We start from the raw sequence: 21978 nt of genomic DNA, 5'->3' as shown, positions 1-21978 counted from the left end.
AAAAAATCGATTTTTTTAAACCCACGAGAATAAAAACTTTGTACTCAATTTTATCATTTCACAAGTAAAAAAATATGGGTTCATATATACCTTTGGAATCAGAAAAATATTACGAATCCATTGTAAGCAAAATTGAAAAAAAAAGTTTACAATATAGTATATAAACTACAATAAAAGGAATTATATGAAAATATCATATTATATTGTACAGGCAACGTCTTAACTTTTGAATTGAGTATAAAAATGGGAAGGGGGTATAAAGGGGGTAAAGAGGGGGTAAAAAAGGGAAGACGATAGTGTTGCCAGAACAAAAAATACAATTGGCCATTTTTTAATTTTTTAATTTTTTTACTTTTTTTCAATTTTGCTTACAATGGATTCGTAATATTTTTCTGATTCTAAAGGTATATATGAACCCAAGTTTTTTATGTCTGTTTGAGAAAATATTTAGGTCTAAAGTTTTTATTAAACCGAGGTTAAAAAAATAGATTTTTTCAATAATTACTCAACAGAATTTTAAAAGTAAGGTGTCAAATTAAAGATCTTAGTATTTTTGTTCTTACTGGCCATTTTCTTCTTTTATTTTGTTGCGTTTTAGTACCTTAAAACCAACTTAATTATTTTTTTAAAAAACTTAAATTACTTAAAAAATAAGAGGTCTACAAAAAAACCGATTGCATATCTGAATTCTATGAAAAATTTTACATCTACTACTTACTAAAAGAACCGGCTAGCTATAAAAAAAAAGTTGATACACCTTCTTTTCAAATAAGTGTGAGATATTATGTAATGAGAAAGGGAGGATATTTCTAAATAATGATAGTTGCGTCTGAATTGGGCTATTTGAGTGGCTTAGATAGCCAAGCAGCTATCAGTTAGGCTTATTGAGTTGCTGAATAAGCTGCTGGACTGACGGTTGTCAAAATTAGGCCGGTGAATGTGGCTGAGGGTGGCCGTGGCTGCCGACCCATGGTGGAAAGACACACTAACTTTTAAATCAGAGGGGGTGATCAATGCATGAAGGGCAGTTTGTGCGATTATTTTGATTTGATAATGTGATTTATTTATATATAAGACATTTCCTACATTTGAAGTGTTTTTGTTAATTTTATGATTTGTTTTGTTTTTTTGAATATGTATCCTTTCCCCTCTGATAGAAATGTAGAAGGATTGATAAATGGATGGATTTGGCAAAAAGAAAATTGATTACACACAAAATTATTTTGATAAACTGTCCATCTAGTGAAACACTCTTTCTCTCTGTCTATCTAATTTTATATAATAAACACACTCTATCTATTTATCTTTCTATCATTTGTTTCGTCTTGGTTTTAATTGATTCTATAAAATTTTCTATAATCTTTACCTTTTCTCATTTACCCTTCCCTCCTTCTCTCTCTCTCTCTCACTTTCTCTCTCTCTCTCTCTTTCTCTCTCTTTCTCTCTCCTCTCTCTCTCTCTCTCTCTCTCTCTCTCTCTCTCTCTCTCTCTTATCTATTTTCTAACTAACTATCTATCATTAACAATTTATTTTAACTCTTTCCTAAAAATCTACTTCTACATTTAGAGAGTTGAATCCATTTTTGTAGAAGCAGAAATATAATTTATGATTACGGTCTTGGCCCTCTAAAAAAACGTAATCTAAAATTCCACTTTCCACTCTTTTGGTGATGATATCATCAACGCCGATATGATTTTTGTAATCTACCATTCCAATTTTGCCTCTTTTGGTGATGATATCATCAACGCTGATATGATTTTTGTAATCTACCATTCCAATTTTGCCTCTCTTGGTGATAATATCATCAATGCAGATACGATTTTTAAAATGTACCATTCCACTTTCAAGATAGGCGAAACATCAACATAATTGAAATCATACATACTATTTTAAATTATGTTAATCGTAGGAGTGTATGAAAAACTGTTTATGATTTTTAAAAAATTTATGTAAAATAAAAATAATAACTAGAATATACCATTTCTATTATGTCGATTTAAATAATGAAATCAATGTTTATGAATACGCTGATATGTAAACATAAATGTACCATTCCAGTTTTGCCTCCATTGAAAGTGGAATGGTACATATAAAAATCGTATCGGCGTTGATGATATCATCACCAAGAAAGGGGAAATTGGAATGATAGATTACGTTTTTTAGAGGGTCAAAATCGTAATCATAGATTATATTTCTGCTTCTATAAGAATGGATTCAACTCCCTAACTGTTCTATGTGTAATTCTTTCTACAAATTTCACTTTCTCTATATTAATTATTTTTATCTTTAGAACTTTCTTTTATAGATTATAGATTTTTAATAAGTTATTGGAGAAAATTATTGCTTTTAACATTTTTGTCTTTCTCTAAAATCCTTAAATTTATTTAATTTATCATATGTAAAACAAGGATGATTACTTCCTGATTAGTAACACATAATTTAAAAAATGAATACTTATTTTCGTACATCGTATGCTGTTAGTGTTTGTTTTTTGCATTTTTCTTTGCTTATAGTGCCTATAAAAAATGACTTCATACCATACAAATGACCAATGATAGGCCAATAAACAATAACTTGGACTGGCCGTATACTTGGCAATATATACTTACCTGTTATTGGTCATTTATATTGTAAGATATCATTTTTTTAGGCTCTATAAGCTGCTTCTTTTTGTTTTTGTGAATGCTTTATTTTTATATTCTTTTTTTTAATATTTTCTTTTAAATAGCACTCTTAATCTAAAAATATGTGTGTCGTGTGTACTTTAGATGAGCCAAGCAACAGTACTAAAGCATATTTATTTAATTTTTATCTTTTAAAATTACTTATTCTTAGTTATATAAGGATTAGGGATATACGAATTATTATTCTTACCCATATGCCTAATTTTATGAGTGGAATTGGGACAAAAAAGTTAAAAATGTAAAATTAATGCAGGATTTGACATGTAGCCAGTGTGTTCTTCAGTGGAAATATTTTGCTGCCAACAGTTGGGGTAAGTTTTATTTATATACCAGTTTGAAAACTAGAACAAAATAGCAGTGGAAAAAATATAAAAATTTATTTAGGTCTTTTGTTTGTTCGTTGCAATCTTGCTAACCATTGAACTGATTTAGTTCCTCATTTTAGGAAAGCTTCATTATATGCCATGGAGGTTTTAGGCTATTGTTTGTGTCCACTTATTTTAAAGTAGCATCCTTATTCACAAAAAAAATCTAAAAAGGACTCATCTTTGGGGCATTACATTTTTTCCTTTCAAATCTGTTATTAGTTATTCATAGATTCTGGAATAGGTTAATAACAGATTAGGAAATTATTCTTTCCCCAATTAATAAAAAACGATCTGTATTTTATTCGCATTTCCTTTGCTACTTTTTAATTTTCCAATAATCTAAAAAATTGTGTGGCCAATTCCTTTTTAATGATTGAAACATGAAATACAGATAATTATAAATTATTAGTCAAGGATAAATTGTTATCAGCATGTAGATTGGTAAAATGTTAATATAAACTAAAACAAAATAGGTTTTTAGATTATTTTTGACTTGCAAAACATGTTCTAGATCAAAGTTAAACGTCCCTCACACCGTCAACAGAATATTACACTCCAGGAGTCCAGATTTTTTAGTTATTTTGATATATATGTATTTATTTACAATTAAGCGAAAGTTGTTTCTTAGTTTTCTTTTGTCGGGACTTGGCTGTGTTTATATATTTCAGACGCTATTGGCTGATTTCGAAAGCACAATACACAAATTTGGACAGGGTCCCCACTCTGTGGGTAGAGTTACAAATAGCTCATGTAGCCCCCTATTCTTTTACTTTAATATTGTATAAAGGATGCAATATTTCTTTGGTGCAACTAGAATGCCCGCTTACCCCCGAACAGAGTAAAATTATTAACTCTTATTTGTACTGTAGGAATCGAATTCCAAACACCCATGAAAACAATATTTGCCATAATGTATTAACACTAATTTGTTGATTTGTGTGCCTACGTTTGGTTGCCAAAGGTCACAACATATCATTAACTTGCGGACAGTAAAATCATATTTTTTATTGCAATTTATTTTTTATTTGGAGCAAAGCTTCTCTATTAGAGACAACTTGTTCTTCTGTAACCCAAATTTTCTCTTGCTATTTTGTCACTTTGCTTTCCTATTTATTATTCTCTCTCTTTTTCAACAATACATACTTTTTTTTCTTTCTCTCGATCTTTCTCCTTCCGAATGATAAGCTTACCATTTTAAAAAGGTTCGCTACTATTGTATGATAAAAACGTCCTTATTGCTTTATAAATTTTTACATTAATCATCTTTATTCATGCTTATTGATTTTATAAACAAATAAGGATAAATTATATTTAAATATAAAAAGAAATTTTCTTTTTATCTCCTAAAACTTCAACTCAAATTGAATAGTTCCTTGATTTATAGGCGAATTTTGATAATTAAAAATAGTGTATGTAAGATTCCAACCTATTCAAGAATTTGGAAAAATTAGTTCGACATACAATATCCATGGTTTAAAAGTCGATTAAATATTAGACGAATTTTTATTTGCCTAAAAAAAAAAGTTATTTTTTATGGGCGCAACTTGAATTATGTAAATAAATCTATATTTGGCAATATAGTTCTGTTTTAAGTTGTGTAAAACATACTAAACAACATTAGGCCTTATTAGGTTTGGCCAGGGGCTAAGGGAGGTGTTTATAAACCTACATGTATTTTTTTTTACGTACGTATGTTGTATACAGTAAAAATATCACTAGAATCTCGTTATGTTATATTGATAATATGTCGGTCATGACCACTTTTAGCTAATGCCATATAGTCCACAGTAAAAAAAATTATTTGATACTAGCTTCTAATGCGCCCTTATAGAGGCCTCTGGGTGTACTTAGGTTAAGGGGTGGCGAAAGTCGACCCTTCACTTACCATTTTAGTTTTTAAGGAAATGTAAAAATACTTTTTTTTCTGGTAGGGTGAGTTTTTTTCCAGGGGTGATTTGTCTCAGTACCCTCCCCCAAAATAGTTATAATCCTTATAACCTGGACATATAAAAAGCCTCTCCGCAAAGAAGAACCTTATCTGCCCAGCAGCTGGCGAGATATAAAGATACATACACAAATACACACATAAATAACCTGTTACTATTATATTAGGATTATATTTACTACAAATGTATATCAACAAAATGCTTGTAATATTACATATAAGATAATCGTTCATTGTCCTATCCCTTAATGCCTGGTTTTAGGATATTTTAGCAATTACACCCACACATATTCAACACTTATTTGTTTCAGCGAAGCTATTCTAGTCTGTAATTAAGTCTGTACTTCCCCTTTAACTGAAAATTGGATCTCTAAAAGTTATAATTAACTTGTTTTTAAGGCAGCCAAATAGATTTCAACTAATTAAAAATATAAAAAAAGGTTTTTGTTTCTAGTAGTAAACTTTTAAATTTTAGGGTATGATAAAATAATTTTCGCTTAGGTTTAAGTTTCCAACTGGCATAATAAGCCACCTGGTCATATGTCTATACATATCTACAGTTAAATTGAAATAGGAAGTTATCAACTTTCCATTAATAATTTAGATTTAGCAAAATAAATATTAATTTGGCAATTTGATATGTTCACAAAAAGTGAAAGTTGAGGCATAGGCGTCCAAGGGGGGGGGTAATGGGGCGATTACCCCCCCCCCCCCCAAACGATTTTTTTTTTTTTACCCCCCCCCCCCATTTAAAATTTACCCCTACCCTGGGGGTGCCGTAGGCACCCCCAACCATTTAGGAGGGGGTATTTACCCCCCCCCCCCAAACAATTTGGGGGGGGTAAATAGCCCCCCCAAAAATAGAAAATCTCTAACAAAAAAGATTTTTGCGCGCTTCGCGCGCATTTTTAATGCTAAATTTTTGATAAAATTTAAATTACTCCCCCAAAAAATTTTACCCCGGGGGTAAAATTGGGGGGGGTAAAAAAAATTTGCCATTTTACCCCCCCCCCCCCCCCAAAAAAACGAATTACCCCCCCCTTAAAAAAATTTTACCCCCCCCAAAATAAAAAGCTTGGACGCCCCTGAGTTGAGGTTTAAAGAGATTATTTGTAGTTTAAAGAGAGAAAGACCAATCTGTCCCGATTTTGTATCACTTTTGAAAAGTGCGATTCCTGTGACGTCATATAAAAAGGAAAGGGGGGAAGAAAATCTCTTCCCTTTACTCCCATCTCTTTTGAAGAGATTTTCTTCCCCTCTTCCCTTTTTCTTTCCCGAAACGTATATGACGTAACTGGAATCGCACTTTTAAAAGTGATACAAAATCGGGACAGATTGGGCTTTCTCGTTTAAAGAGATTATTTGTAGTTTTAAAAAAAGACTAGGCATTGAGCTTGTAACATATATAGACTTTTTATTGAGAGGAAGGGAAGAAAATGGACTAAAACCATCCCTAGAGTCATAAAAGTAAATAAATAGTCTTGAACCTAAAATGAAGAACTCAACCGGATTAGTTATTGGATTGATCTTAACAAAATAGTTTGCTACTAATGGACATTGTCGTCCTTTATTTGAAGTATTGCAAAGACTCTTATTAATTGACCTTGTATAACTTACAAGTATCAAATGATTTATTGAAATATTTAACAAACAATACTAATAGTATGGCGATTAAACAATACGCTAGTTTAAGAAACAAAAGATAAGTTATTTATGCTTGTGATTTTATTGCTTAATGTCGATATCATAGGATTGAATAATATAATGTATTATGGTTTGCATGCTCTTTAAATACTTATGTCAACAATAAAAATGGTCGTGGGTGACCTAATATCGAGATGCTAGTTTTAAAGTACTTTTTGACAATATCTCCATTGACGATGTTATATTTGAATAGTTTATGTCGACTTATTAAACAAGTGATGATGGCTGGCATTAAATTTACATATCAAAAGCTTTATGCATTAATTATTACTAGAGGCCGTGTGTTGACATCAATATTATTTGTTTTGTCGACTTGCCATTAATGAAAGTGGTCATGGCTGACTTATTACCTGTAGGTATAATAACAGCACTAAACAGACAATCCAGTCAATTTTAGTCTCCATACTAATAACATGATATTGTGAATGAAGCAATTATTATTTCATGGTTAGTAATTATTTGATCATATGTCAGTTCTAATTGTTATAAGAACCTATGTGAAATTTATCTTTCAGGATTAATATCAAAATTGGAACTATGAAATGTATATCCAAAGCATTTTATTGCACACTAGTTGCTTTTAGAGAGAGGGAGAGGGGGGGGACAAGTGGCTGTTTATTTCAAGAGTCCCAAAAGTTTTATAATAATGTTTTCTTATTCGTTATTGTTATTGAGTGTTTTATTAAATTGAGTATTCAAAAGTTTCAACCACTAATTTTAATCTACAGAAGGGTTAATTTTGTATATCATCATTGGGGATGCATTTTAATTTATCGGCCATTGTCTTATCCCTTTAGATCCCTAAGTGGCTTTGCCTAAAATGGGTAATTAGGTCCCTCCCACATTTATTATCAAGGGAGGGTTTTTAAAGAAATAGCTCAAAACCATCAGAGGACCAGTACGAATTCTCTAAGATGTAAAGCCTACTCGCAGGCAGACAGAAGAACAGATCTCGTAAAAAGAAAATACTGGATTTTTCCTTGTTTTAAATTTTGTTTTTTTTATGTCTGTGTTGAGTTAATTTAATTTTGACCCTTTAAACAAACAGAAAATAATAAAGCAGACTTTAAAAACAGGAAGATTTTCTCTTTTTTTACTTCTTTTTTAAAATCGCAGCTTCTCAACTAATCTATAGTTTTAAATGGGGATACTTGAGAATGGTTTGAAAAGGCGTCAGTATTGCTTGATAAAAAATTATTTTAAACAGCATAATCCGCTAATTTCCTGGTCCTTTAGAACTTTTAATTTATATTTAACTAGATAAGAATTCTTCATTTACATACAGACAGACAGACAGAAGTCCTTTTTAAAGAAGCTTTGCCTCTTCTAAAAGTATGTATGTGGATTACATAAATGTTTAAAATTTTAGAAGGGTAGACCTTAGATATTGGTTAAGTAGAAATGAAAGAATAAAATTCTAGGGGAGGGGGGATAGGGTCAGGTGTAAAGGGATTGGAAAACTGCTGATAAAATATTGTTAGTAACTTGGGGCCCTGGATCTTTATAAATAGAATTATGCCTTGGGTAGCTAAAGACAAAATTAAATAAATGTATGTTGTGTAGATAAACAATTTATTAGAACAACGGCTCTTCAATAATGAGTTAGCTTTGACCACTTTTAAATAAATACATTTAGTCGGCATAAACCATCAAAATTGCATATCGACAATTTTTCTGCTAATGTCCTCTCCCTCCCTGGAGAGAGAAGATATATTTGAAATTGCATAAATAAGGGTTCCTTGTTTGTATTTGGGTTTAAATATGAAGGGGAGAATATAACATTGTTTTTTCCTCTTGAATTTTAAATAAGTACATCTAAATAAATCTTTAAAAAAAACTTGTCTGATGAAACATAAGATCTCCCTTTATATTTAATTTATTTATTTAGTTGTTCTCAGAGACTTTTATTTTTGCCTTTTTTAGTTAAAATTTTTTTTAAATTTTACTTTTGTATATGCAACTTAAAGGTAAGGTTAGGTTTATATGCTTTATGTTAAGTTTCACTTATTCCCTTTGCTTTTGTGAGACTCCTAAAAGACCCTTGTATAGGCTAAGGACTATGGATCTCGTAGTAGAATAATTCCATTACAACTATTTCTAAACAGTTGGATTATTATTGGATTTAATCTTCCTTGTTTTGCAAACATTATTGCAAATATGAAGTTAACTAAGAAACTGCGAAATAAGTTGTATAATTTTCTTTTCTATTTTTACAATCTTTCATGGTGTGAATATACTTCCCCAAATTATCGATCATCAAAAACGCATTATATTAAATCAGCATAAACTTCAATCTCATTATTAAAAATCATCTTTAAATAGTAATAGACATAAAAAGTCTAGATGAACAATTTCTTCATTAGACCAATAGTAACACAATGAAGGAACAATCCAACCACATTATTGGTTATAACGTTTACTAATTTTGATACGAAGGTGCATTTTTTATTTATCTCACCCATAGAATAAGATAGCTATAAATCAGTTAAATTTTTAGTTAACAGTTTTATTTAAGCTAAATGACTAAATAGTAAATATAAACAAATGTCTTGTCTTCTGCTAGAAATTCCTTTTAAGTTGGACGGATTATTGTTTCTGATTGTATATCTAAAGAAACAAAATCTATTGCTCTCATGGCTTCCTGCGAATATGAAACTTAATATTAGTATGATTATATGCTGAAGTGAATATACACCTGTTTTTATCAATATCCTTTTAATTAGATCAAGATATCAAATAATAATACAATTTTTTTCAATTTTTTTCTCATTTTTTGGAGCTAACCTTCGCTATTAGTACGTCTAATATATGATTTACTTTTCTTATATCAGAAATGGATGAAGTTTTATAATTAAAAATAATAAAATTCACCCTTTTTTCATTGTCTTTTATTAAAAGAAGTAGGTTAAAAACAAAGACACAAACACAAAATAATTAAAAGTTTTAACGAAAAGTGGGGGAAAATGTCCACTTAATATTTTTTCCCCTTTTACAATAGTTTTTCTTTGTCATTAGTAGCGAATCTACTTTATAATTAAGGAATATACATCTGTACTAGGTATCCGTATGTTTAACGAAACCTACTATAAGATTTAACGGATTTTTAAAAGTGTTCCTTTGAATGAAATTGAATCATTTCTACGCTACATTTGGACATAATTATACTTGTCTTTGGTATGATTCCTGTAAAGTTTATACTTATTCGATAAACATATAAAACACATACAAAGTTTAGCTGAATAATGAATACAAATTGAAAGATATTAGAAATAGGTAATACCAATAATAAATTAAGAGAGGAAGGCCGTGCGGGAGAATGTGAAGTCGCTGTATACACTCTCTTAAGATAGGATAAAAAAATTTGTGAAATGTACATCCCTTTTAGCCCTGTTAAAATTTCGTATATTAATTATATCAACATAATCATGTAGTCATTAAGTCAGTAGTATGAATTGTGTTGACAACATATCAGCCATAACCATTAACTATCATATAATCGACTTTTCTAGACCTTTCTAACCAATGCAGAGTTATCTTTGTGTGGTCCATTATTATATTGAAATTTGACATACTACCAATTTTCAATTTACTTCCTTATTTTCTAATCAGCTTCGATACAAATTGGGTGTTTAAACCTTCCTACAAAAGGTAAAAAAAAAATTTATTTATAAATTAGCAAAGAAGATCTTCTTTGTAAATTAGATATCGAAAACAAAGCATAGCATTTCTTAATTTATTAGTGTGTCATTACTTCCATTATAATCAGAAGTTTTATATAATAGGATCTCCATTTTAATAAATTGTTTCATTTAACAAATTTATGGCGAATCCTTTGGAAATTAGGTATATCTTGTTCGCAATTACGACTCGAGGTTTTGTTCCCACATCTGAAGATTTGAAGTGCCTGATTTGCTTAGCTTTGCAGTTATGCATTTTTCATCTTAGTTTAAACATATTTTTGTTGATCTTTCTAAGAAATTAGAGTTGGGCTCCTGTTATGCTCTGTATTCGATTGAAGGGGAGGTAGGTGGCAGAAAAATAGCCTCAAACCATCCCAGGCATATATATACGTAACCTAAAATAATCCTTAAACCTATGGAGAACTCGATCTGTTAAGTAGTTAGCGAGATTTTAAGGTTAAAACAAATAAATTCTTTCTATCTATAAGGATATTCTAATTTGAAATTTATGTAATTATCTGTTTGGTATGTATGCTTGTTAAATGTGCGTGCAAAACTAATCATATACCCGAGAGCGCATTTGATCAACAATCATATATTTGGTGTTCCAACAATATTACTCAGTTCATTTAGAATAGATTTAAAATCAAGTTGCATAGAATGCTAAAATCATTTGCAAAGTAAAAGATTTTAATTTATATCAAAATTCAGCATTATGGTGTATTTGACCTTAGCTAAGAAGTAGCTTCGCCACTTTAAGAAACAATTTGTAAGTTGTAACATTAAATAAACATATATATGTCAATATAATTATAATTTACCATACCTTTAACTCCATTACTACTTATTGCATCTGTAGAGATATGATAGAAGATACTCTTACAGATGATTTCTAGAGAACAAAAACAATATTTGGGTATAGTCCTTTCCAGGACATCCCTCCATAAGGAGCGATTCTTCGTATTTTTAAAATGGCTTTTTATAGGTTATTTTAGGTTAGGTTAGGTTATATTGTGTTAGGTTAGGTAATTGGCCCCGCAGGGTTAGAGCCCCCCGCAGGGGCTAGAAATAGGAGAAAAGCTACTGTGAAAAATACGAAGAATCGCTCCTTATGGAGGGATGTCGTGAAAAGGACTATACCCCAATATTGTCCATTGCAACTAGAGATAGGATAGTAGATAGGCTTAAAAAGAGTTTCTAGAAAACCATTCTAAACTCTGTGAATTAAGATGGGTGAGGTCAAAGTTATCTGGCAATTTAGACGTCCATGGGTGGGGGTAAAATGGTGTTACCCCCCCCCCCTCCTCCAATTTAAAAAAAAATACACTGGGAACCCCGTCAAACCTTTTAAACTCCTTATTTCAATAATTATCTTGGACGTCCCTGAATTTAAGATATTATTATTTTTATCAATCGTTCATTAATAAGAAAAATTCTGTTTTATGAAAGATTTTTCTTCGTGTACTTTATTCCCTGTTTAGTCAATTAGGTATAAGTGCAACTTAAATTATTTTATTACTAGCCACCTAATAGTCTAAAATTACCATTAATACAGTGTGGTTTTTTTATGAGAACTTTTTTGAAAGCAATTTTACCCCACTTATAGTTATCAGAATTTAATGATTAATGGCTTATTTTCTTCGTTTTTTAATGCAATTTATAGAACACCAAAAAAATATTTCAGTTTTTATTTAAAAAGTACAGTAAAATCTAAAATACAAAACTAAGGTGTCAACATCTAAAATTGGTTTTAGCGCATTTTTCTTATGCCAAAATCTTCTACCCTTTGCTAGAAAAAAAATTGGATTTTCTGTAGTCGACTTTGGGGGGCCAGTTTTCCCTCCCTGGTTGAGATATGACCTTCAAACTTTAATATGTTCCAGTCCATGCCCCTAATAGTATCTGCATACATTTTTAGCTCTATATCTCAACTTTGAAGTGTTGAATATTTGAGCATAAGAAAAATGCGTTAAAACCATTTTTAGATGTTGACACCTAAGTTTTGAATTTTAGATTTTACTGTAATTTTTAAATAAAAACTGAAATATTTTTTTGGTGTTCTATTAATTGCATTGAAAAACGAAGAAAATAAGCCAATAATCATTAAATTCTGATAACTATAAGTGGGGTAAAATTGCTTTCAAAAAAGTTCTCATAAAAAAACACAATGTATTATAATTAAATGGTTATAATTGAATTGGGGAAGTGAACGTATTTAATGGTGTATCTACTCTAAAACACAATCATGGATTGTTTTAGTTTACTATAAATGCATCTTAAACGATTTCGAATTCATTTAGGGTTTAATTTTTCAACTTTTTTTATATAATTACTAATAATAGTTGTAATGATAATTACACCTTTAAAATGGTTTTTAAATTGCCGTATATAATTAAATGCTGGATTAAATTAATGATCTAATTAAGAAGTAAGGTTTTATTTCATTCTGGACAATCAAGGTTTTATTAAGAAGTACTTCCCCCCTATTTTCGAATTTAAATTCTTACAGCAAACGAAAGATTTTTACTATATTTTAACCCACAGAAATGGATTCATATGAAGAAAAGTAATCATGGCTGACATATCATTGACATTTTAATTCCAAACAAATCTGCGCCCCTAGTATTTAGGTTTTCAAAGGTGAAATGATGTGGTAGAAAAATAGCCTGTGACAATCAAAAGATTTAGATTTAAAATAAGATCACTTAAAACCATCCATCAAAATCATGACCCTTAAGAAGATTCCTTTATGATGAGAACTCAATCGGCTCAGTAATTAACAAGATCTTTACGGACGAACAAAACTTACTACTCTAAATGATTGTATAATTAATTTAGCCTGCTTTTTAAAAATAAAGTTGATTGTTTTAATTAATGATTTAAAATAAAGAATGATTAATCTTACTAAAATGAAATATTAATAATCGAATGGTTTCAAACAAAATTTGAAAGAATAATTTATTAAATCTATATTGAATTAGATAGGATATTTTTATTTAGAATTGCCATTTAATAATTATTTATCCAAAAGAGTTATTGATAACATCGTATTATAAACAGCTTTCCGCGGATAATAAAATTAAAAATAATAAGATTTAATTTAATGATGTTTATTTTAATACTCGTGAAAAATTGTGTGTAATACGATGCTATGCATAATTTTTCAGTATATTTGAGAACCGGTTCTAATCCAATGGATATAAATCAGTTTCGAATAAGTTAAACATTTTTGTCATAAATATTTGATTTTTATATAAATATGTTATCTTATTTCAGGTACCTGTGAGAATCGCACTGAAGCCATCGGCTGCGGCCCTCAGGAACAATTCCGTGCTTGCTCAGACATACAAATAACAGAAGAAGACGGGAGTGCTGACTCTAGTCCTTATGACGGAGCTGATATTGAGTTTATTGATGATAACGCTATTGAGGAGGCTGATTGGGATGATAGCAGCGCCACTGCTAATGAGAAGGATAAACATCATATGGATGAAGAATCTGTTGAGAAGATTGTTGCCAGCTATAATGTTGCTATCATTGTCCTATCAACATTGCTAACAGTTGGCATTGTATTTGGATGTATTTTCTTGTATTACTACAAGGCAAGGGGCGCACTGTCTAAATTTATGGATGAACATGATATAGACATGCCTTCAATGCCATCCCTGCCAGGTATGCCAAACATGCCATCAATGCCAAGCTGGAAATTTGGAAAGCCCTCCATGCCAAGATTGTCCGGGTTCCGTCCCAAGGTTTCTGGATTGTGTAAATTTGACAAGATATCTAATATAAGCTGGCCGTTGAGCAATATAAATATTGGCGATAAGCTTCCTACCTTCAAATCAAAATCAGTGCTAGACAAGCCGCCGTCAAATTTTAGTGGCGCTTCGCGCCATAACATCACAATTTCTGCGCCAGTGCCTATTATTCCACAAGGTCCAAATCCGCCGCCGCGGACAAAGCGGCTGCACAAGTCGCGTCCTGGCAGCCCGCATTCTGGCGGCTCTGTCAGCGAAGCGTCATCTGCATCAACTCCGCAGCCAAGGTTGGCAACCATTCAGCCGCGTGCCCATCCACGCCCTCCCGCACCGCCCCAAAAACCATTTGAAATCAGCTCTCCCACCGATGTCTCCATAAACGGCGTGTCGCTGCGAAAACTGTCTCCCATGTCAATGACAGCCGCTGCTGGGCCGCGGCCAACAAGCTCTGGCGTAATATGCGCCGCCCGCCCAGTTTTTGCCATGTCAGACATTCCAGATTCGTCAATTGAGACAACTGCATCAATTCCCCCGCCGCTTCCGCCAACATGCCCACCGCCCCTGCCCTCAAACCCTCCGTCCCTACCTTCCTGTCCCCCGCCAGATAGCCTACAAGAAGAATTAGACAATTTACAAAATAATTGTACTGATGCTTAAACATTTTTTTCTAAAGCACATATTTTTTATAATGCTCATGTGGTGATATCAGTGATTTTTTTTACAAACATCAATATATACCCTGTTAAAAAAAGTGAATAATACAGAAGACAAATTACAAATTTAACAGGTGTGACATTTTATGTAATATAGTTTTATTAATTTATTTTTTATGATGATATGATATGATATAAAATAGTGACTTTAAATCCATTCTACTTCAGTTATAGAACTAGTCATTTCACGGTGATTATAACTAATATCAAAGTTGGATCATGTCAAAAGTACAAAGAAAGGTATTTTTTAGACGGCTTCATAGGCTGATAGCTTACAAACGACTGGAAGTTGTACAACCTAAGTTCACATGTATTTTAATCTGCCTAAAAAGTCTTGTAAATAATATATAAAAAAACTCAAAAATGCATAGGATGCTCGCAGCTCACGTAAATGCGCAAAAATTAGCCGTGTTCTCCTTGTGCATTACATGGTTTTGGATGTGTTTCTTGTGTTGTTTGGCTGTTATCAGCCCATACAGTTGCCAAAAAAGAGACCTTCTTTCGTATTGCCGACTTGATCCTAAAAATTAATTATGCAACAACCTTAACATTTTAGAACAATAACCATATAACCATATGTAATAAAAAAGACATTAAGTGATGATTCACAAGGGAAAGGTGTTATCTATTGCAAAATTATGCCATTTTTTGCTTCTTTTAATAAAATTCAATAAAAATGATTCTTTTTTTTTAATTTTCCATCTACAAACAGAGCTGGATCTTTAAATTATTTTAGTGGTGAGCCAGATCGGGGTGAGCCAACTTTCCACCAATGAGAGAACAGCATTTTATGAAATGCCGCGCTGTGATTGGCTGAAATTCGGCTTACCCCGATCTGGCTCACCACTAAAATGATTTAAAGATCCAGCTCAGCTGAATACAACAAAACACCGCCGTTTTTGGAAGAATACGACTTCTTTGCTGGTTTTAATTAAACTTATTATATAAACCTAAATGTTAAACCAAAAACGTTATTCTTATACAGATTTTACAAAGTTTTGTTAATTTTGCAACAGATAACCCCTTTGCCCTCTTTCTTGTTTTCGTTAAAAAATGTTTATTCAACACTTTCTGTAATGTTACCTGTACGTAAACACTAAACATATAGGAGTTTAGGACTTTAAATCAAGATTTTAAAGATAAAACAAAAAAGAACATAGAAAATTATTAAAAATCTTGATTTAAAGCTTTTAAGATTCCAGTATAATTCCGAGGCATAGTCATAATGTGTGCAATTTTACCCACAGATAGTTTTATATATATTTTTTTCATTGAGGGGGTATTTTTCACCATTTCACTCATATATATTATCAGAAAGTTTTTTCAGTATTGCTTCGAAACCGATTAATATCCGCTGGATTAGAACCGGTTTTCGGCCATACTGAAAATCTTGAACAGCATCGTATTACAGACAATTTTTCACGGAAATAAAGTATAAATCTTTAGGCTAATACAACTTGTTTTGATCTTAAATTTTTCATTTCAATATCTGCGGAAAACTGTCAATAATACAATGCAATAATTAACCATTCTATTTGATTACATGAGTAATTTTGTCCCAGATGGTTCGAAATGCCCCCTACCCCCTTAGTTAAATATTTTTTCTTCATATATTTTGTTAAATTTGTATAATATAGAATACTCATTGCTTTTAAATTTTATTTTAACTAAAGACATTTTTGTTATTTCATTAGTTAATTGCAAATACCAAAGATTTTTTTTCAAATCTATAGCATATGTTTTGTTTCATGAATTACCTAATAATATTTTTTCAGATGTGTTGCAACTCTACAAAATATTTTGTTTCCCTAAAAAATATTAGTGATGAAAACCCTTGGTTTATACCCTTGCAAGAAGTGTACCTTTAACACCCCCTTCTTTTCTCTTATTTCAAAAACATCCCAGTAATACTCTTGCAATCTGAGCTGGTTTTGGGTTTTTCCTTAACACGACCTAACCTAAAATAACTTTCAAAACATGAATAAAGGGGCTAGTTCGTTAGCGATTTACTTGACAAGTAATTGATTATTTTCTAAACCAAAAAATAATTTTTAAACATTTCTCTGGATTTTATATTCCTTGTTTATCCATATAAACGTAGCTATGTAGGTGAATTGTAAATTGCGGTTGAGTGCATAGTTTTACAGTAACAGCTGTATCTAAAGTCAATTTAAATCTTTCAAATCACAGCAAATTAACAGGCTAACATCGTATAAAAATCTACTGTTATTCTGTACTAACAAAATTTTTGAATTCATCCTTAAACTGTTATGTAGTGAATATATGAGAATTCTCATTTTTAAAACAGTTTTTCCTATTATGCATGTAATTGTTTTTCCCCATAATGCAAAATTTTTCATTTTCATCAATTATTATTTACTTTACATATATTTTCTACAAAAAAATGATAATATATACATCAAGTCGAAAACTATTTGAGTTGTTATTAAATTCTTAAAGACCATCAGTTATTACTACTTAATTGTAAATTAGATTCGGATCATGTAAAGAAGACATAGTTTTTCCTAAAAAGTTCAGAAATTACCTTCTATGATTTGACCTCAGATGGGCTAAATTTGTAGATGTCTTACTCGTACTAAGTACTTACAATATCATAAATAGAATTTAGGTTGTGTCAAGTAATTTGTAAAGCATGCCATGGTGCTTCTATAGACACCTTAACATTTTTGCTCATTCCTCTCCCACCTGAGGCCGAATCTTAAGAAGGTAATGTCGGCATTTTTGTGGAAAATCTTCGTCTTCTTTACTTGACCCCTAGATTCTCTACCAGAAACATTATCGTCCTTCTAAATCAAAGTCATGTTTGTATAAAATAAGAGAATGTATATTTATTTGACAATTAATGCTTGATTATATTAGAGAAAAGTGTTAATTATAAAATTGTAAACTTTTAATCATTTTAATAAATTTCTGTTAGATTATTTTATTTTGTTTTATTATGACATGATAACTCTTATTTAAAGGAAAATAGACGGCTCAATTTGTTATTAAATCATACTCCAACGGTGGCAAGTTTTTAAATACATCTACAATTTGTTAAACTTTAAAAGACTATCTACGACCTTAAAGCTACGTTAAAGAGTTGTAAGGTCTAAAAAATTATTGCAAATTATGCTATTGACATTTTGAATATTTTACGCCTTAAAGAAATCTAATAACAACATCACCATGCAAAATAAAAGTTGATGAAGTTGTTTTGTTCATATTCTAGAATGGCCACACAATGGATGTATAATAAATGGATATTGTGTCATGGGAATTTTGGCGTCAATTTTGGTTGCTAACATAGTCCTCAGATATTGAGCAATACGTTCCAATGGTCAAAGGAGGGAAGGTGTAAAGTCATAAGGGTGGATATCGTCATATTAGCTATCTGGGAGAATCATTTTATCAGGGTATGTGACATTCTCTCTCAAAATCCATGTATTATACATCAATTGGCAGCACCTATGTTATTGTGGCCTCTAATAAAACGAACACAACTTCATTTAGAGGTTTTGAGAACAACAAATTTTCGGCATAAGGAAAATTAATTTTATTTGACCAACACGTTTAATAATTTCAATTAAAAATTTTACTTTTATGCGCCGCTTCTGGTAAACCAAATGTTTAAACCTGGTATGCAGATTTTACTTTTTTGTAGCAAAATAGCTCTATAACTATGTCTCCCTTTACGTATCAATTAGAAGAGAAACTTGATCTTGTTGAGACTGCTATTAGATATATAGAGATTAACAAATGAGCATTTACTTTAAGTCCTTTCTTTTTCCATGAACTTTTATATGGAGAAAATTTGTTTTTATTGTACATAAAATCATCTCTTTTGATTTCATTTAAAATTTTACTTTCACAAGGCTCGGCAGTCTCTTATAATTTAAAACTGCTAAATTTGGCATAAGCCCCTATAAACCACAATACAGATGCCAAATTTAGATTTTAAAAATTACTGCACATCAGCTAAACCCTGACCAAATGTCCTTTTTAAAAGGACTCTCCACAGAAAAATAAACTTTGGATTTTTGAAAATCTAACCTGAAATTATTATTCTCTGTTCAATTTTAGACATTTTTTGTTTTTGTGGCATCGCGATCGAAGCCCTTTGAAAATTTTGACCGCCCTTAAGTGAATCCTCCCGCCATTCAATTTGTGCTGCTTTAGTGATTTTTAGCTTCTATGTTGCCGCATTCATCGCCCTTCTCCGCCGCTACTCCGCTATTCATTGCTGTATGTCGCGGTTCAATACATGCTCCCCTCTCCCTTATTCAGAAATTGAGTGGAGGCTGGGGGATTTTGGGTATAGCGATGTAAGCGGTGTATAGCATTGTATAGCGGAGTAGTGGCGGAGAAGGGCGATGAATGCGGCAACTGCGATTTTATTGGGCGGAGGCGAACACAAAAAAGTGGCGGCAATATTGTCCAGCAGTTAGGAAGCATGAGTAGAGTGGAGGCAAAATTTATAAACCTTAGATTGTGTATGGTCTGTATATGACGTGGTTAATATATCTGCGGTGTCCGCGGAAACGCGGTTTTGTTTTTTAGCGGTCCATGGCGCACACCAACAAATTCTCGTTGTGTGTGTGTAGTTTTTTTGGAGTAAAGATACAGGTTGACATCGGACAGGGAAGGCAGGAATGTGATAGGTGGGAGGGAAGGGGAGGGGGGCACCAGGTATTTGTAGCTGTGGCTGCCTGGCTGGCATAGGAGTTAGTTGAGGTTAAGGCGAGAGCGGCAAGGGGCTGAAATAGTTTAGTACAACTTAGGGAAGGTACCAGTATAATTTACAGTCCAATGTCTCCTCCCTCCATGAAAATATTATAGAAATTTTAGATGATGTTAAAAAAACAGATAAATAGGATGATTATATAACATAAAAATTGTTGCAAAAAAGTGGAAAATCAAAATTACCATTTCTGTAGATCAAAAATAGTGGTTGAAATTATCAAACACTCAATCAAAATTCATTGAAGTCCCAAAAGTAATTAATCCAACGAATAAGAAAACATTGCTGGGGATAGTGTAATAAACAGCCCATTGTCCCATCTCTCTCTGCATTTCTTATCTATTCCATGTTAACATTTTTTGTCAATTGTGCTATCTCTGTAGACAACTCTTCTATACCCAGGGAGGAGATAACATTGAACTGTAAATTACAATTATACCCAGGGAGTGAGGAGACATTATTAGTCTTTACAGTTGTATATCACAATTGGTAATCTTGAAAACTTTGGGTTATTGAATTTTGATTGGTTCAAATTCAACCAATAATATTGATCCACATCAGGGGTAATTTTAATTATCATCATTGTGGATGTAAACGTTCATTATCTTATCCCTGAATTATATAAAAAGTTCCATTTTTATTTGTTACAATATAAATTTCATTTCTTTATTGAAGTTACTAACTAACAGGGATCTAAAGGGATAGGTAAGACAATAGCCGATAAATTTATGTTCATCCATTGGATTCTACACAAAATTACCCGTTTGTAGATTACAGTTAGTGGTTGATGGACACTAGGTATTACTTAATGAACTATCCTTTCAAAATTTAATTAAATTTCTCAAAGTCTAAAGTTGTTCTGCTAACAAATAAGATAACGTTATCAAACTTTGGGTATTAGTGTAATAGACAACCCAATGTCCCCTCTCTCGTTATCAAAGTCCAATTGATCAATAATTTTGATTTATTTCTTATTTTGTCTTATTACTGCTAAAAATTTAAAATACTAAATTAAAGTAAAAACAGAATCATAGAATCCAAGAAAGCAATGCCAAGAAAAAAAATATTGGTACTTTCACTCATATTACCTTGTTGAGTACTGAAACCCTACCATACCCCAATATTTTGATTCAATTTGAGAATGCTGGGATGGAGGTAGCTTATTCTTTGTTTGTTTATTATTTTAATATTTATATCTTTTATCGTTCATTGTCTTATCCCTTGTGATTCTTGAATCAAAGTATTTGAAGGAATTCTCTAATATCATGGAAAAATGCATGTCGATAATATATCAGCCTTTAACATCTTATTGTAATTTTAAGGAAATTTAAGGGGGAGGAGGGGGTGAGGGGAAGGATGAAAGGGAAGGTGGGAAAGGAAACCCCTAAAAAAGAGATGGATTTTTGTTACGTCACAAAGATAAAAAGTTAGACACTATTACTAGGTTCCATGAAGGGGAGGGGGTTAATGCAACAACTTCGTAATCAATGAGTAAATTGCACTTAGAATTCGAATTTTGATTTGACATTTTGCATGAGTAATCCTTGGTTGGTCTATTTTCCCTAATTTGAACAAAAATTTGGAAAAGTAGCAACTTGGTTTAATTCATGGTAAATTGTAGATGCCGCATCTAAGTTTCAAATAAATTGAACATGTGAACGCTACTTTTAAAGAAAAGCTTCCCTCCCAATTAAATTAAGTAAGTCATAATTATGTATAAGAATAATTTGATACACACGCTGACCTGGACAGACACACTTCCTTTAATTGGAGCAGAGCTTGCCCTCTGACTTTCAAGGCGAAAGTCATAGCTATCACAGCTCAAAATTAGGCAACCTTTATGTACTATTTGGCCTGTTTCTTATCAATATACACATATATATGGACCATGTAGGCACACCTATTGTAATTTATCAATGTTATATGTTTATATCCAACCATATACCTATTGTTAATTATCTATTTAACTATTTCTGTATATAAGCCATACTTAAGCCTTTTTCTCAGATAACTTTCTTATCCAAAGTATCATGAACAATTTTACGCTCATGCTAACTTACAAACACAGTCTAGAGACAGACAACACTCTAAATCCAAGTATTTAGTTTTCTTTTTAGCTTGCAAACACTTTAAAACTCAGTTATCATTTAATTTGCAAACCAACTGGTTCTCCCTCTTCTCTCCTGGCTTAGTTTATTTAGCATGCATTGTTTAGTTTAAATTTAGGTTCCTTTGTACTTGGCATGTATTGTGCATATGACTTATGTTAGAGGCCTAACTATATGCACAATCATGACTTGGACTTAGGCACATCTCATCCTACACTACTTACACTTACTATAAGTATTATGTAACATTAATATCTGACTGATCTATATGTAAAT

At 31.6% G+C, this 21978-nt stretch overlaps 1 protein-coding gene across 1 annotated transcript in view; it reads left to right on the top strand.

Moving 5' to 3' along the window:
• The window catches only part of LOC145313727 (uncharacterized), a 105376-nt gene extending 87581 nt beyond the window's left edge, over nucleotides 1-17795 (top strand). Inside the window, exons 7-8 of the mRNA XM_080153279.1 lie at nucleotides 2941-2996; nucleotides 13659-17795. Of these exons, the coding sequence (XP_080009405.1) occupies nucleotides 2941-2996; nucleotides 13659-14797 (1195 nt within the window). The 3' untranslated portion in view covers nucleotides 14798-17795. The remainder of the gene's footprint in view (nucleotides 1-2940; nucleotides 2997-13658) is intronic.
• The last annotated feature ends 4183 nt before the right edge of the window (nucleotides 17796-21978 follow it).

The sequence above is a fragment of the Acartia tonsa genome, chromosome 3 (assembly GCF_053477335.1).
Source record: "Acartia tonsa isolate MP-2025a chromosome 3, ASM5347733v1, whole genome shotgun sequence".
Lineage (NCBI taxonomy): Eukaryota > Metazoa > Arthropoda > Copepoda > Calanoida > Acartiidae > Acartia > Acartia tonsa.
This window is presented reverse-complemented; position numbering and strand designations above follow the sequence as displayed.